At 33.9% G+C, this 18,728-nt stretch overlaps 1 protein-coding gene across 7 annotated transcripts in view; it reads left to right on the top strand.

The window, feature by feature from the left end:
- VTI1A (vesicle transport through interaction with t-SNAREs 1A) overlaps window positions 1–18,728 on the top strand; it is a 464,597-nt gene that overhangs the window by 69,278 nt on the left and 376,591 nt on the right. For 5 of the 7 annotated variants that reach the window (XM_032177811.2, XM_032177843.2, XM_032177827.2 and 2 more), the window contains exons 4-5: window positions 10,749–10,826; window positions 17,144–17,164. In XM_032177811.2, the coding sequence (XP_032033702.1) occupies window positions 10,749–10,826; window positions 17,144–17,164 (99 nt within the window). The remainder of the gene's footprint in view (window positions 1–10,748; window positions 10,827–17,143; window positions 17,165–18,728) is intronic. The other 2 variants (XM_032177835.2, XM_058436016.1) reach the window with 1 other exon arrangement.

The raw sequence follows: 18,728 nt of genomic DNA, 5'->3' as shown, positions 1-18,728 counted from the left end.
CAGCAGATATGAGATATGCCTGTATTTGAAATTAAAGAGAAATGTGGTATTGACTTATAAAGTTGGAGAGTGGTCTGTTGCTTACCATTTTCCCATAGTTTATTGGCTTTTGTTGAATATATTTGCTTTCTGTTTTAATATTTCTATTCTGAAATAAGTTATATTTTTAGACAATTATTCATTTATAGCTTTGATATTCTGTTAGAAAAGGTAACTCCTTTTCTGCCCAAAATGAGGAGCTGAGACTTTGGACCTATTGGCTTACCTCTGTCAAAAACATGTCTGTCTTTCCATCCAAATATCTCCCAAATATAATTCATATATAAAAAGAAGGATGAGAAATGTATGTTAATAACAGTTATAAAGAAAGAATGGGGACTACTGCATAAGATAACAAACATACTGGAAATAGAGCCAAGGGCCCCAGTTGTAGATATTCTGAAAAATAAGGGTTTAATTAATAGGGCCTGCTGATTGATTGGATTTGTGTAGTGAAGGAGAGAGTGGGATAATTTTTAGGTTTTTATCTAAGAATACCATGTGCATGGTTATACTATCCATCATTAGGGAAAACAGGAGGTGGAGCATTCGGTAGAAGAAAGATAATATTCTACTTTGTTTTAAGCCTGAGATGCCTTTATATTATTTAAGGTACTCAACAGGAATTGGATTTGTAGTGGAATATGCAGAAAACATCTTTGCCAGCTCCTAGGTGATAGTTTGAACAATAGGTATGAATGAGATCGCTCAGATGAGTGAGAAGTGGGCTAAGGACAGAGACCTAGTGGAACACCAGCATTCATGGGCAGATCGTGAGAGAAGTTACAATGAAGGAGACTAAGAAGGAGAGACTGAGAAAGAGAAGCACAATTCCTCCAAGGATAGGAGGAATTCAAAGAGAGTGTGGTGCTGAATCTGTTAAGGAGAAAGTAGGTGACAATATCAGGTACTATCAAGAGGTCTGACCTGAAAAAGGACTGAAAAGTGGCCATTGCAGCTAAAATTGGCACAATCTGAGCAACAAAAGAAATGAAGTAGTATTGGATGATAACCCAGAATATAAAATAAATAGCCATGACGCCAGACTGATATAAATAGATGATTGACTAATGATTGAATAGACAAATCTCCTATGCAATAGAATGCCAAATAATTTATGTAGATACTCCACCCTCAAGGGAGTGGAGCCTAATTCCCAACTCCTTACATGTGAGCTAATGCATAGTGAGTACAACGTGAAAAGAGGAAAAGGGTAACTTTACAGTGGATAAAACTGATAAACACTACCTCAGCCAAGTGATCAAGGTCAGCATCAACAGTGATGAGTCATGCTGATCGTATGTAGCTTCAATATGATGTGATCAACGTGGCACTTTACTTCTGTGATCCGACTCCAGAAAATATGTGACTCCAATCTAGTCGTGAGAAAAATATCAGGCAAATCCTAATTGAGGCACATTTTACAAAATATCTGAGCCCCACTCCTCAAAACTGTCAAGGTCATCAAAAACAAATTAGTCTGAGAAACTACTACAGCCAAGAGGAGCCTAGGAAGTCATGACTACTAAATATAACGTGGAGTCTTGGATGGGATCCTGGAATACAAAATGAACGTTAGGTAAAAGCTAAGGAAATCTAAAAAAAGGATGACTTTAATTAATAATAATGAATAATTTATTAATTGTGACACACTGGGTGTGAGTTATATGGGAACTCTGCACTGTTGTTGCAACCTTTTTATAAATCTTAAACAATCATAAAATAAAAATTTCATTTATAAAACATGGCCAATAATTTTGACAACTAGGAAGTCATTGGTGATCTTTGGAAGACCTGCAGAGTGGTAGGAAGGCATCCAGTTTATAATAAGCTGAGAAATGACTGAGACATGAGTAAATAGAGTTATTGCGTGTAAAATAGTCTATTAATCCATTTATGCTGGAGGTTGCAAATTTTTTTTGTGAACAATCAGACCTTTGCGATGACCTTGAGCGGTAGGATATAAATAACTCCCACAAGCTTAGTGTTCCAATAATGGAACACTGGGCATAAATGGGTTAAGAAGCTTGGCTAGGAAGGGAAGCATAAAGAGAGGTTGGCATTTGCTGGGGAGAGTAATGTAGAATGAAATAACTGCCAGGTACTGTGGCTCATACCTGTAACCCCAGCACTTTGGGAGCCAGAGATAGGAGGATTGCTTGAGCCCAAGGAGTTCAAGACCAGCTTGGGCAGCATGGTGAGACCTCATATCTCTCTCTCTCTCTCTCTCTCTCTGTGTGTATGTATGTATGTATGTGTGTGTGTGTATATATATATATATATGTATATATGTATATATGTGTATATATGTATATATGTATATATATGTATATATGTGTGTGTGTGTATATATATATGTATATGACATAACTTTTTAAAATGTGTAAAGCTGGGATACACTTAAAAAGTGTTGATATACCTACCATAAAGGAAAGAACCAGTAGAGGGTGAAACATTGAAGATACACAAGAAAACATCTAATTGATGAAGCAAAACATCTGAGTAGGCAAGATTTTATTTTATTCACCTGAAAATGGAGAATCTTTTAGGAAGGATATGTTATTTATGAATGAGGTATGAAGTTTCATATTCATTATATTTTGTTTTGGGCCACCCTAGTATAGAAGTAACCGTCAAAATGTTTTCATAGAAAATTTGGGCTAAAATAATTTTCTTATATTGCCTAAACATCATAGTTTTATTGGCTATATCCATAAAACATTAAAATACATTGTATATCTCTGAATTATGAACCGTATAACCTCACTATAACATAGCATAGTCTATAATAAAGAATCTGTCGCAACATGGGTCCAAAAGTAAGTACCAGGAAAATAGGTTATAAAAATTGTTTGCCTATGAGATGGCTGATTCCAATCTAGAATTTTAAAGTAACCAGGAGTCACCAGATTTTCTGAGTAAGCAAGCAGTTCTGAACGCATCTTAATAGCTGGTGCGGCTCCTCTCTGAGCCATAGGTAGGCTATTGTTGCTTTATGGTACAGCCTTTGAAGATTAATCTTGAAACATGTCTAAATAACACCCATAGGTGTGGTTATGACTCAACCTCTGAGATCAGATGCTTTATTCTATCAAATAAAACAGTTTACCTTAAGCATTTATCACCCTTGAACTCTCAATTGGTGTCCAATATTCTAGCTGTTGATAACAACATATAAAGGTTTGTTTCTTTGTTTTTAGAGAAGGGTGACCAGAAACAAAACCTTTAGACTAATTAGCTGATGATAAGTTGATAGAACTAGGTGAATCATGCATCCAACTGTGGCTTTGGAGAATGAAGGTAGGGGGACTCCAGCCTGTTGTGGTGGTGTAATAAAGTGAAAAGAACACTGGCATTGAGGAATGGGGTTCTGTCCTTGTTCTGCCTCGTCTTTCCTAGCTCCATGGCCTTGGATAGATCATTCATCTGGCTTAGAACCCCTTGTCTTTAAATTTGCAGCCTGATCTAGATGAAGCCACATGTGATAACTTAGGGTCAGTTACAGAGAATCCTCAGGATAACTTGTTCTTGGATGTCTAGATCACTTGAAACTGTGACTATGGACAGATTTTCAACGAATCACCCCTTTTCCTTCCCAATGCCAGGCAGACGATATAGAGAAACTAGCACTGTAAGAATTAATTGTATACACTTATATACTTTGTTGCGGTAGTTTATTTTAAAATACAAATGAAGCATCTATTGGAAAACATTTATCAGAGTAACATTTTCCAGTGGGGTGTACAATGTATTTATAAATCATTAACAAACAAAATAATAAACATTTTGATATTTTGATTATTTCAAGTAGAGTCTATGGAGTTATTTTATTTTACGTATCAAAAGACTTTAAAGGATGAGATTTCCTCCACTGCACACTTACACTATTCCAGATGCTGACAACAACATCTGGGCATTCTATCATGAGCTGATTTTCTGAATGAAGTAATTTAATTGTTGATTGACAAGCTAACATGATTTAAGACACAGCCACACTGTATTCAATAGCAGTGTCAAAAGTCATAAACTGTAAGCATATGCAAGCAAGTGGGGCCATGATACTAACTTATGTTGCCTTTTGAAACATTAATGCTAAATTTAAATTACAGGCTAAAGTTTAGAAATGCTGGAAGAGGAAATGAAGAATTGCAGTTACATAATTTCTGGGCTCTCTGTTTTGCAAATCATTAAGTGATATAGCAGCAATATGGGCAGAGTTCCTAATATAAATAAAAGTCTGTGCTAGCATTGTAAACATAGTTATTATTCCATCTGGATTGCAAATGGGTTTGTTAGTCTCTATATGTGTGTGTATATACATATATATAAAACCTCATGATATGCATATAAATATTCACATATGATATTATAGCTAAAATTTTAAAAAGTAATTTAGGGGAAATGTGGTATAATTTATCTTATTGTTTATAGCCAAAGCATAAATATCCATTTTGAACATGGCAAATGTGTTTGAAAGTATAAGCAAAAATAATAAATGAGAGTGATTACAATAAAAAGACAAAATTTTTTAAAACTAATTTTTAATTTTTTTTCTGGTGTTGCATACTGAAGAACAATGGATTATTTCAGCAGTCTCATGGTAACCTACTTTCCAACTCTGTTGGTAGCTTTGCAGCAGGGTGTGTTAGTATTTTTTCTCTGGTGGCTTGCATATGGTCCATTGGCCATGAGTTTATGATAGACACAAAGTGTGCTTTCCCTTTATTAATGCTACAGTATTGGTGACATGTGGCTTGTGCATCTTCCAGCGAATGAGCTTGACCTTTAACTCTAAACAGTCCCTTGAGCAAGAGCAAGCCATACGTAGAGGAATGACTACATAGAAGAAACAGATTGGAACTTACTTTCTCTGATAGCATGAAAGAAATGCAGTAAAATTTTTTACTATTGGAAACCATCCAAAAATTACAGCACCATAAAATAAGGAATTGGGAAAACAGTATGGTGGAATTACAGGATCTAAATAATACAGATTTTTAAAGCCATTTTTGGTATGTATTAGCAAATGATTTTTTAAGAAGGATGCATAATTTATACTTTCAGCAATGTATGCCTACTAGTTTTATTGCATCCTTTCCAGTATTATCAACTACAATTTAGTTGAACATGCTCTGGAGGTCATCATATACAAGGTGTTAGGATAGGTTTGCATTTGTTTATGACATTTAAATCTTCACAACAGCCCTAGGAAATAAATACTATACCATTATTTTAGAGATGAAGAAACTGATGCTCAGAAAACTTAATTTGACCAAGATCACATACTGAAATGCTCTCTCTGTTCTTTTCATTTAGTACCATGTGCTTTTCTATCCATCCTAACAATGTTCCAGGTTTCAAACATTTATCTAACAGTTTTCTTTACCTTTACCTGAGCCATATAGTATGATACATGTTTTAACCTTAAATTGCTTTTTACTAGAAATTAATACAGCATGGCGAACACTGTGATAAACAAAAATTCATAAATTCCATTTAATTTTTTTCTGGACTATGTAAGCTTTCTGTCCTGGATTGATGAGCCTTTTTGAGTCCTGGTGCAGGGGTGGTGTGTGGCTGAAAAGCTGAAATTGTCCATGAGAAATAGAAGTGAGGCTAAAAATGAACACTTGGTGCCAAAGATAGATGCATTTTAGAAAATGCCATCTGGGTATTACAGAAGTATGATATTATTTAATTAGAACCAGATAAAATTAGGTAAGAAATGAATGCCAGCAATTATGTGACTAACTAATCAATATAATTTCATGGTTTTCTGTAGATATCCCAAAGTGTTAATTATAACAGGAGCAGTTAAATTCTTTGGAGCAGTTAAATTCTTTGCCTATGAAAGCATGCAATTTTTAATAGATGTATCACCTGGTAACCCTGGGCATTATTAAATATATGGAGACTGAAAGACACGTAGAAGCAATGGAAAAGTCTAGCCAGACTGGGTAATTTGTTTTAGACCTATGGAGAAATCTATTAACCATTTCTTCTATAGACCCATTTGATTAGGGAGTAGGACAAGCTGTTCTTTCATTACTTACCAAAACCATACTGCACTCTGTATCAATTATTTGGCTGTCTGCAGCACATAGATTAGAATAAAGGGCTTGCTTAGTGTTTGTGAATGTTGCGGATTGCTGATTAGCAATTAAAGTGCTGAATGAAGAAAATTAGGCCAAAATCGAATGGGAATGAGAACGTCTTAATTCTGTGATACAGATGTTAGAAACAGATTGTCTTCAGCAGCCCCATTCAATGTAGTGACATTCTACATAGCCATCGAGTATTTGCATCCCATGTAAAACTCAAGTCGAATGCCTTTGAGATGGTTTCCTCTCCTATGCCTTGTGACGTAGCTGTATGGGTATTAATTTAGTGAAATATCCTGTCTGCCAGGTGTGGGAACTAGCTGATTTTATTGTAATACCAGATCATTACTTAATTCATATGCAACAGAGTACAGCACATGGAAAGCATTATAAATCTATTTACAATGTGGCTGGTCTGATGATAACATTGTATTAAATTCCCAGGTGAGGCAATTTAAGCAATTGCTTTGCCATGTGCACGCCATGGAAATTAAATTCTCATATACGCTTTAGTAGTAAACCAACTTCATTGTTATGCTTTTGCTAGTTCTGGGCTGTAGAATCCTCATTCTGGTTACGTATACTCTATTTCACATGTAGAATCATACAGGAGGCGGTACCACAGATCACAGTTTTTAATTAGTTTAAGCTAAGTTAATTCGTTTTGTTTCTAATTTAGCAGTGCCTGTCCAGGAACACATTCAGTTTAGTTGGGAAATGTCAAGGCTTGGGTCAAGTAGAAAGACTGTTTCAAGCCAAATTTCGAGACAGAACTAAGCAAGTGTATCTGTTTGAACTTGGCTTTAAGAAAATCAGCCAATCAGTATGCAAAGGACCTGTTCATATACCAAGTAAAAATCGAAAATCGCCTTGAATCCGAAATTCTCGCATTCATAACTAACTTGTGTCATCAGTTTAAAATAGCCATTGAAACTTGTGCATCTAACTTCTTAGAGGTAACAATCAGTTGTTTATTTGTCGTATTTTTTCTATAGTTCATATATGGTCTGTAGATTTTCTTTCTAACCATGTAGTCTACCAAAGTATATAAGTTAGAAGAAGTAAACTTTACACAAACACACAATTAAAAGTGAGGAGTACTCTTGTATTTAACTCTGTGTATGTTGTGTGTGTGTGTGTGTGTGTGTGGCAAGTATTGTCAGCTGAAGCTTTTCTACTGTTATGGTACAGACCAGAAATTGCAGTAGATTACAAACTGCATAGAGCTTCTGTCTTCTCCAGAAGCCACATATAAAGCACCAGTAGACAGTGGTAACTGACAACTAAGACTAAAAATGTTGACAATTTCTTGATTTGCCTGGTTAGCTTATGTATAGAAGTCATTAACTATTTATAAAATGCATTATGAATTGGGTTCCTTCAAACTGTAGCTGAATGTGTGACATTTCCAGCTCAAATTCTCATGTTTGCATTTGGCTAAAGTACAAATTTTATACCGTTGATAATAAAGAAAAAATATTTTAGTGAAGTTTATCAAGATACAGTAAATGCTTCAGTTTTATTAACTTTGAATCTTCCAAATTAAATTATTGTGTAGGTACTTATTAATGTAGCATGAGATTTTTTTAAATTCCATAAAAGGTAACATAATTTATTGATGTTTTAGAGGAAAATTATCCATAAAATAAGCAGTTTGTCATTCAAAGGATTTTTCCCCTTTTTTGGTATTCAGTTAGTTTAATGATGATCTTGCAGGCTAAGTTATGGTTGGGCACAATCAGCTTACTTAAAATTTCAAGTCGTAAAAAATTATGAGAAAATACCAATGTTGGGCATCTAAATATAATTAGTTTTTTAAAAAATAGTCTTGATTTGTTTTGTTTGGAAAATGAAACTCACATATAAAGAGTTCAGTTTTCAGCATTGTTGTATCATGCTCATGAGGAACTATTTCTGATGTTTGAGATGAGTTGTCTTTTCATTCTTTAAGAAAAGTCAGTCCTGTCAGAGAACACTTTGTTACACTCAGCATATCATTTACTTAATTATATCCAGAAAGCCATCCAAACAACCAGTTTTTACCATCCCAATGGTAAAGAATGACATTTATAGGGACCACCCTTCAACTGTGGATAAAGCCTTAGTTCTCCTCTGTTGCTGAGCATGTACACTCTTAATTGCTGGTTTTTAAAAGCAGTGGATTCTAACCAAAACAAGATTCGATATTTAGGGATACACATTTATAACTTTCTCCTTTTGAAGTATACTAAATCAAAATAAGAGTATAATGTAATTGAACAATCTATGCCAATTTGTTGGTATTTTGGTGAAAAAAGGGAAAAACAAAAGCAATCTCCATATGATCCTCTTGCATACTGTGGAATGTTTTAGTCCCCCATAGTGATGAGATGAATAATTAAAAAGGCAGCTCTGATACCACAGCCTGTTTAAAGGTTCTCATTTCCTTTAATGCTGTAAAATACTTTTGCTTAGCTAGTTTGAAACTACTGCAGTAGGAGCTCCAAATGAGCAAAAGCAAACTTTGGCTTGATCTAAATACTGTATTAAGGCCATGAAGTGGACTGCCCTGATAATTTAGCATTTTTAAATGCAATTCTGTATGAAGTCCATAGAAATAGCTAATTAATAATGGCTTCAGTAAATACAATAAGAGAACCAGGCTTAATATATGCCGTTTGCGATGGTCAAAAGTCTGGCATGTTCACAAATGACTGAGTTGGGTCACTATTGAATTGTCGGGAGATCTGATGTAGATATCTTTACTGACTTCATGCTGAGGACTTGACTTCTTTACTCTGTCCTCCTCTCTGCAACGTTGTTGGTTTTATTTATCTACTTAGAGACTTATTGCAGAAGTCAAGGTATAAGACATGCATTTGTGGCAGCGAAATGGGGGTTAGGGTGGAGACTCAGGGCAGGGAGTGGATGCCACTGTCTCCTTAATATCAAAACATTTTGCAATTCTTGTGCCTTTTTCCTGAGTCACTCTAAAGGTAATAGAATGAAGAGGATCTTTTGTGTGGTAGAATGAGCACTGAGCTGTGAGTCAGGACCCCAGTGTTCCAGTGTCAGTTTAACCAGAGCTACCTTTAGAATTCCATGAAACTTACTTTTTTCCCTAAAAAGCAAAGGAATGTCTAGGTTTATTTATTTTTATTTCTACTCTATTCAGCCTTTTCAACTGGGTTCTGCCAGAGACTTAAGACTTGTCTTCAAATATATGTAATGAACTAAATTTTTTTCTTATGTACCATCCTTGGGAGAATTGATAAACGTAGTTACTGAAATAATTTTCTGTGTTTTGTGGTTAAGCTAAGGAACCCCAATTGGGAAAAGTTGTGACTTCAGAATGATTTAAAGTCTATTGGCTGTTCTTGTCTAAGGTTCTTTTCCATTCAAATGTAATATGTTTGATGTTTAAGGTATTGTGATCTCTATGTGGTCAAGCAGTGTTGCTTATTCACTAGTTTAAAATCTAATTTAAAAATCATATTGTTGACATCTGCTCTGGAATTATTGATAGTCCTTTTAAACTACAGTACTTTTTCAGATCACAGTTGAACAAATAAGAAATTTTAAGTCCCAAACTCTAGACCCCCAAGTGAGGAAGAGATTAATGGAGTAGTTTTCTTAGTGAATTCTGAAGCAGAAAAGACAACAAAGTAACTTGCAAATCTGAATGTAGGTCTGAAATAGTGACGCTGAAGTGGGATCTGAGGCACACACTTTAGCTTCCCAACGAATTTTCAGTCTTTTGGCTTTTCCAAATGTGTATACATTTAGATAATTCATGAATTGCTTGCAGACATGTCCCTCTGACTTTATAGAGAGGGATATATTTCTTGTAAAACACATTTTCAGGGTGTGAAACATTGACTCATAGCCCACTTGTCTTTATTTACTGGGACTGTGAAAAGTTGACTCATAGCCTACTTGCCTTTATTTACTGTGACTGAGAAATTTAGTTTCTTTTACCAGACACACACATGCACACACACACTTTCATTACTTTTCCTTAGGCCATTATTTATAGAGAGCTGGGAGACATTTAAATTATTGTTTGTACAGTGGAGGGGCTTTAAATTTCCTCTCTTTCTGGCTAGTAGCATCACAATAATGAAAGAAATATAGACATGCTATTCTAGGCATTGCAGAGTATAGTTGGAGATATAATTATTATCCTAGTATTAGAGACTTTTAAAGTCCTAAATTGAAAGCTTTGTAATGTCCATTTCCTGCCACAATATTGAAAAAAAAAAACCATATACTGCTGTCTTAAGTACAATCTAGTGAGTTTTACAGACATGCAGTTATATAGCTGCATTTCTTTCAGCTTAGTGGTCTTATCTGAATGGCGATGTATGGAACAATATACAAGTTCAGATGCGTTTATGAATAGAATACACAACACAGTTTCCTTTCATTTTTGGCATCTTATAAACTTCTAATTTACATGAAACTTATCAAGTTCAGGAAATTTACACAACTTTGGTTTGCAGATTGTAGCCAATAGGTTTCCATTAGGGGGCTCTCGAGGTTTGAGATCAGCCTTGATACCAATAAAGCTTGGAAGCCTTTACTTTCTAACGTTCCTCTCACTCTCTCCCTTTTTGTTTTGTTTTATAGAAAAGGTCACGGATCGCCTACAGTGACGAAGTACGGAATGAGCTCCTGGGGGATGATGGGAATTCCTCAGAGAACCAGGTAGAATGCTAATCAGGAAGGCCCGGTGGGTGGCTGGAGGGTGAAGGAGGTCACTGGCGCACTGGGCTCTCAAGCTGCTCCTTAACGGTATTAGCAGCAACTCATGTGGAAGCGATACTGTTTAATGCAAAGCTGGAGTCTTAATCAACTTCAAAATGTTTCTTGGAGATCTTACATTTAACCCTTTACCTTGTGATCACTGTCTGCTATCTTTTAAAAAAATCTTTTCTTCTCTTTTCTTTATTATTTAGTACTTAAGGAATAACTTGAAACACACCGTTTGCAGACAAAGCCAAGGTCTTCACCTCAAACACATGTAAAAGGAATAAAAAAGTACATAATACAGCTTTGATAATAATGCAGTATAATTAAATCAACACTTGCAGCAAAACAAATGAAAGTAAGCTTTCAAAATTCAACAGGGCAGCCCAATCTCCTATTGTGTGGCTTCTTAAAAATACATTCACCAAAATGCAAATTGGAAGCACCAGTGTGGAACTTGGATACTCATACAGAGGACCTGCTTCTGTCAAATAATAGTCATAATAATAATAATAATAATAATAATAATAATAATAGGATAAGTCTTTTTGCAGTTTAAGATCTGCGTAGGCAAAAAAATAAGATACAGTTTCTTCTTAAAAGAGCTTTACAACTTGGCTGTCGGTTCTCATTGGATCATACCGTAGTGTCATGAGTCTAATGAATGTCCCGCCTCTTTCTTTGAATTAATACTGCAGACTTCATTAATTCCTGTAGATACTATATACAACTTTAAAAAAAGTTTTAAGAACCTCAGTTTAGAGATGACTTTAAAAATGTCTCAAAAAAACCCTAATGACTGATTTTCTTTGACACTTTTAAAGAAAATACATGATAGGGACCTTCAGAAACAAGACCTGAACATGGTTACTAATGCCACTTTGGCAAGTGGTATAAAAGTCTCTACTCTGCCTAAATGAAAATGAACATAAATCAGTCACTGAGTAAACCAAAATTTTAATAGGATAGTGAAACATAATATATTGATACATATTATGAAAATTGCATAATTGTATTTACCATCTCAAATAGATGATATTATAAGTCCATATATGCTAATAGTATATTGCTATCTATTATACTATAATCTGTCACAGGGATGTTGTTTGTGTGATTAAGGACTCTACTCACCCACCCCCAAAAAAGAGAGAAGAATGACTGAGCTGATTATGTTTGTTTTTGGAAAGATCTCACCTCCTCCACTATTTGGATGTTATCAGCTTGAGTTCAGACATGTGAACACGTTCAGATTGGACTTGGGATTTCAGCTTCCCTGATTGAAATGTGAGACTAGCTAAAGGAAAAAAAAAAATAGCAAATCAAACATAAAAGGGTAATGTGATAAAGGGGTTTTACTCATAATAGATTAAATAATGTGAGGATGAGAGAAAAAATATTTTCTTCTGTTTTTAAAGTGAGATTTAGATTTCTCATACCTCTTGAAAATGAATGAATCATAATTTTATTTCCTATCTACTGCAAAAACACTATCTTTTTTGCAAGAAAGTGAATGCATAGTTCCCATGTCAGTTCTTTAAACAGCTATAGATCTTTCCCTCATTTGAAACTACTGCCTAATGCAGAGGAAATAGAAAGGAAGGGGGTGTGCCTGTCTAACTCAGACTCCTTTATTGTAATGGATGTTGTAGTTCTATGACAGGGATCCCTTTTTTTCCAAACATGTTCACTTCTCTTAATGGACATTTTATATGCCTAAAACATTTGCCTTGCGTACATATAAGTATGATTTTTATGCCTAAAGAAAACTGTTCCACAAAAATAGATTGAGTTCATATTTTCTGAAATTTTTAAATTATATTCCTGTCACCTTAAAGTGATTATGTAGAGATTTCCCCTGGACTTATATAAATCAAACTTAAAATTCTGAAAGTGCTTGGAGAACCTGAAGTTACATGTAAGGAACTGTCACTTCAATAAATAGAGTATGATAAATTATAGTCACGAGAATATGTACTGTTAGATTATTACTTGTGTGAAGTTATCCATCTAAAATTTGAATGAGGTGTAAAAGTTCAAAGAGACCACACTTAACTTTTTGGATATTTTGTTACCAAATGTAGCAAAATTTCCACTTCATATGAAGTCATTGCATTTTGTTTTAAGGCTCTTTGTCATAATATAGGAATTAAAATCCCTCAAACTAAAACACATCTTTAACTAGGTATGGTCACTTGAGAATAACTTTTTCATTCTGCATCAGCATTCATTCAGAATATGGAGTCAAAACGGAAGCTCTTTCTGTAAAGAAAGAAAGTATTTTAATTTGGCTCTATACTAATCTTTGTAGCTCGGTAGCTAGGAAGAGTTTTTTTAGGTAGGGTTACTTGTAATTTATATAAGAAAAGGTCTTCTGCCTACAAATAAGTTTACTTCTAAGTTATTTGCTAATAAATTGATTTTCAGAACTTCTTGTCCATGGAATACTAATTATATAAATGGATAAAACTTGGAGATAAACAAAATGAGATAAAAATAGCAATATTCATTTAATTGCAATTGGGATACATCTGTCAGTTTAAAAATATAGATCAAAATAGGAAAATAAGGAATTAATAGCAATGATTATATAGGTAAAATACTGGCTAGGTATTTTCAATGTAACATACACATCCTCCTTATAGTTGCTTCTTTGTGAAGATTCGACAATATGAATACAATAGCTATTATTTCTCATTCTGATAATTTATGATGCAGTTTTTTTTAGGCATCTGAAACCTGACTGTAATACATATAATTATAGTCTGCCAATTAACTATAAAGTATGTTAATTTACTCTTAGGTACATAAACATTTCTGCCATGATTAGAAATGTTAAAAATTCAGAAATTAAGAATTTTTCAAAAGCATTTTTAATGTCCCTCATACAATACACCTTGCATTTAATTCCAAATTAAATGCTTTGTATACATTCATTTCTGATTCATATTCATTTCATTCAGTCAAATATAGCTAATGCTGATTTACAAAGAAGGGACAAGAAAATTACCTACTTTGTACATTCGAGTACTGTTGGGCTATCAGCTTTCCAAGGACTATTGTCTTAAGCATTATCATTCTATTCTTTGAAAATACCGTATTTACCATTCCATGTGGCAACATTTTATTTCTTTGAAAGAGTTGAGTTCTTGAATGTAGTGATGTTGTATTTAGAGTGGAAACATTAATAGTTCCTAACTTGATTGCATTTCATGAGAACCATTCTCATAAAAGGAAAAACACAACCTAAAGAATAAAATCATAAAGCCTTTCATAGTGAAGTGTGATAATGGGGCTAATAAACTGTTCCAAGCTTTGGTTTTGAACCCTAATACTCTCTCAGTTTCTATATGCAGAAATATATTGATCAGTGACTTTGAATAAATCCCAAATAGAAGATTCAAAATATAAAGAGTAGATTATTTCCAAATGTGTGGAAAGTTTTGTGGCAAAGCAATATTTAGCAGATAATGATTGCTTAATTTCTTAATACGAGGTTCTCTTAAGTTCTGATTTGGGCTTGCTGTGCATAAAGTGTGTCAAACTTCAGCTACAGACCGGGGGGTGAAGTCGGTCAATTTAATTCCCCAAGATCTAAAGAAGGTCGGTATCATTTCATATAGCCCTGGCAGAGCAGATCATTACCAGGCACAAATCTGTTCGTTACGTGCTGAGGGTTTATAGCAAAATAAATAGACTGTCATCATAAGTTCAGAAAATTGTGTGTTCGACCCACGATAATGTGTAAAGGGCGTTTAATAGAGTTCAGCATTTATTCGTTATCTGTATGCGGACAGAGACGGCAGTCGCGTTATCAGCTTTAAAAAAATTCGGTAGTTCTGGGGGTCACGTGACGCACCTCACACACAGAGGCGCGCGCGCATGAACCCTCACATGCTCTGCAGTGCAGTTTTGATTTTAGTCACAGCAGAAGGCTTAACCACAAGAGATTCCACTGGTTCAAACCAGCGTAAACCAGATTTTTTCAGCCCACAAAGGAACAGATTACCTCTTGTATCAAATTCTGCATTGGGGGAAAAAAAATCTTTGTTTCAAAAAAAGATGTTGATTATCATAACTCAACATGGTGGCATTGCACACTCTCATGTTGCCTATGATGGAGCTAGTAACTCGAGAAAATACGAAATCACGACTTACAGTCCAGTCTAAGCATTGTTAATTTTCAAAAATAGGCCATCTTTTGTTTACTTGAATGAATAACTCTCGGCCTAACCAAAAAAAAAAGATAAAGATGAAAAACTCTCCCATTACCTAGCTTAGCTACAAATCCGATGTAGAGCTTGAATGCAGCCATGCAGCACAAACAAGATAGAACGTTTTTTGTTTGGAACCTATTGAAAAAACAAATGGGTAGCATTTTTAAACACTCATTGATTATGGCAGGGTGGCATGCCCCAAATGGTCTCTATTGCTGAAGAGTAGTTTTAAACTTTGGCCCTTTAAGTATCATAGTCAACCGAAGAATAGTGCCCCCAGAAAGAAAAGATAGCTGGCCGATCAATTCCCAGATCGTCTCTTTCTGAGAATTAATGTTTGCCTTTTTCTCCCATGATGTTGGGATAGCAAAGAGAAAGATTCCGATATGTGATAGGCCAGGTACTTTAGCTTAAAGTTTTGCTGCTTCTGGGGAAGAATTATAACTTTTCATGTGAAATGACAAGATGATTTACTTATATGTAACTGGATGGTTGCTGTGTTAATTAAAAATAAAGACAACTTCTTGTCTATTTTGAAACGATGATAATAAAAGTTTCATTTTCACCGAATGTACTGTGAGACATTACATGATAACTTATGTACCCTTTTTATAAAGGATTCTTAACAGTTTTTAAAATCTTATTCTTTGGTACTCAAAATACTTTTCATATAACAAATGAAATAACAGAATAAGCTGGAATGCATACTGCCTTCCTTGAATTCAGGACAAAAACAGCGTTAAGCATTGAGATATCCGGGCTATAGTAAACATGATAATTATAGAGAGACTTACAGTGAACAATTCAGGCACATTTCTCCCAAAGCAATAGTTTAATTTATTGGCCTGCATATGTCAAGTGTTATAACAGATGTTACAGATATTTGGATGTTTAAAAATTATCAGTTGTAGACCTGAATTGCTGAGGATGAAAATTTCAGACGTAGAATGTGGTTTAGTCTGTTACAACATAGGTTTCAGTTTCTAGTCATTGCAGAAACTGTGGTCGTCATCTCACTTATACAGTTATATTTGTAGTTTAGAATAGTGTCAAGCACACACACACGCACACACACACACACACAGTGAGCCAGATATATGGTTATATATTTTAGTTCCTAAAGAGTTAAACAGCTTGTTTTATCTGTTATATTTAAGGCAAACAGAAAAATGTTCTAAATAAGAGAATTAAAATGTTATCATAGGATAATTTACTAACAAGTAAGAAGTGATTTTTTATTTGACTTTAGTGAAAACAAAACTGCAATATAAATGAAGTAAAAGCTCATTGCCAGTTTACAATATGAAGAAAATTGAAAACTGAAGAAATCATTCAAAAATTAAAATGAAAACATGCCACGTGATTGTAGTAGCCTCTTAAGCAAAACAAAAACATAGAAATTGACTCTTACATACACAAAAGTTCATATGATCGTGAATTTTTGACACTATGTTCTAAATAAGTATTCTCTCTCCTGGCATACTTTATTTTCTATTAAAATAACATTACTTCCAAATGCAGTCTTATTACTAGAGTGGGTACAAGTATAACATTAACTAACATAATAGTTTGTTGTTTTAAATACTTATTGGAACCAAAGCATGAGCTATTAATCATTTTCATTTGTAGGTAAAATCTGAAATCAGTTGTCAAGATTCCAAACAGAGAAACATCCTGAAAACTTGTATATACAAAACCTCTTCAATGGTACATTCTTAGAAGAGAGGAACAGTAAACTTGTTTTCTTTCTTTATAATATAGACTTCTATGAAGTCGTTCCCCTTTATTTCATGATGGTGTCTTAGATGTACTTTAAAAGAGAATTTCACACTATTCTCTTTGTTTAATGTGACAGTGTGAGAAAGTGATCTTTATTCGTTCAAAAAACTCTGCATGTAGTCTATGTTTAGGTTCTTTTAATGTGTTTGTCTGTGATTTTTAAATGCTAAACATGTAAACAGATAAATTGTCAATGTTAATTCTGTATCCTGTCACACAACTGATCTTTCTTTCCTGCCATTTCTTTCCTTTTTATCTTTTTTTTGTGCATTCATGTTGCAGTTGATAAAATTACGTGAAGAGGTGAGTACTTCCTAGCTTCTTTTTTTTTTTTTTTAATTCTGCTTTTCCCTATAAAATTGAGTTTTTAAATCTGAAGTGGATCTTTGGATTTGTTTTTCCAGGTAAATCTATACATAGCAGAAAGTATCATTTATAATGTTCAGAAATCTTTTCTGCTCACCATCTTTTAAAACACAACTATATCCTAATCATGCTTATCTCAGGGATCATTGTTCTTTGTTGGCACTGGGACAAAGTTAATACTGTAAAGGCCAAAAAAAAAGGGAGGAATAATAAAGGAATATCTTAAAACTCTACCTGAGTGTAGTTTTATTGTAGGCTCTAACTTCAAGTTTATTTATGTAGTTTCTCAAAGAAGCTAGTATGATTTTTTTTTTTTCTAACATTCTGATTTACTTTACTGTAAACTGTTCTTAAATAAATTCCTTTCCCCCACCCAAAATTATTGGGTTTAACATAAGACAACATGGATGTATTATCCTTTTGGGGAAACACACATATGTTATAAATGCCCTGCTACTCTGTGTACATAGATACCTAAGAATAGCCAAAGCTTTCGTCATTGTTAAACACTTTGCTTTTTGTAGCATACAGCACCCAAGTGAGTTCTCATTTTTCTGAGTTTGCTGGACTGTTTCATAATGCAACTCCAGATTTTTTTTCATGTGGCTCAGCAAATATTTACCGCAATGTTTATAATTGTATCCTTGTATTAATAAGGGATGCTGAATAATTCTATTTTTAAAAAATTAAGTCAAACATATCAAATATGCTTTGGTACTCTTTTTTAGAGATAGTCATTTTTTATTTAGTAAGGTTGGGTTTTATTTTTCTATTAAGACATAATGGCCTATATCGTAATTTAAAAATTGTCTAATTGCTTATAGTGTAGAGTAGTATGAATTACTTTTGAGTTTAGTTTGACTGCATTGATTGAGAATTTTCTAGAATTTTTTTATTGGTATGTCATCATTCTCTAGGTGATGCAGATGTTAATTTAGAAGCTTCTAGATAGTGTTTTTCAACAACTCTTTGAATTTAAGATTCATTACTGACGTCCTCCCTCAGAAAAAGTAATAATGATATATAAAATGAAGGGGAAAAATATACAAAAACCCTCGCCCTCCAACCTTTTTGTGTTTTTTATCTTCCCTGCAGGGGAGCAGTTGTATATATACTAAATGAATATAATCAGTTGCAGTTTTGATGTATAAGATTATTCTTAAGGTGAGGGATAACATAAATATTATTTTTCTGCAAGATAGAGTATGTGCTTGTTGTATTTGCATATATTCATGTTAAGGTGAAGAATCTGAATTTTCAAATGTTAATGGAACTAACAATTGACTTGAAAACCTCTATACGAAGAAACTATGTGAAGCCCTTGCCCCTGAATTTAAGCAATGAATATTATTTATATATTAAATTGTGGCTTATTACAATCAACATTTTTGACGGAAGATTTATTTTTGTTAAGCCTAATTGTGTCAAATTAGAAATCTTAATTCCAAAAACTTAAAACATCACATCTGCATTTCTTTTAAAATATTTTTTATTTCTGTTT

The sequence above is a fragment of the Hylobates moloch genome, unplaced genomic scaffold, assembly GCF_009828535.3.
Source record: "Hylobates moloch isolate HMO894 unplaced genomic scaffold, HMol_V3 SCAFFOLD_3, whole genome shotgun sequence".
Classification (NCBI taxonomy): domain Eukaryota; kingdom Metazoa; phylum Chordata; class Mammalia; order Primates; family Hylobatidae; genus Hylobates; species Hylobates moloch.
The sequence above is the reverse complement of the archived record's forward strand: the minus strand, read 5'-3'. Positions and strand labels throughout refer to the sequence as shown.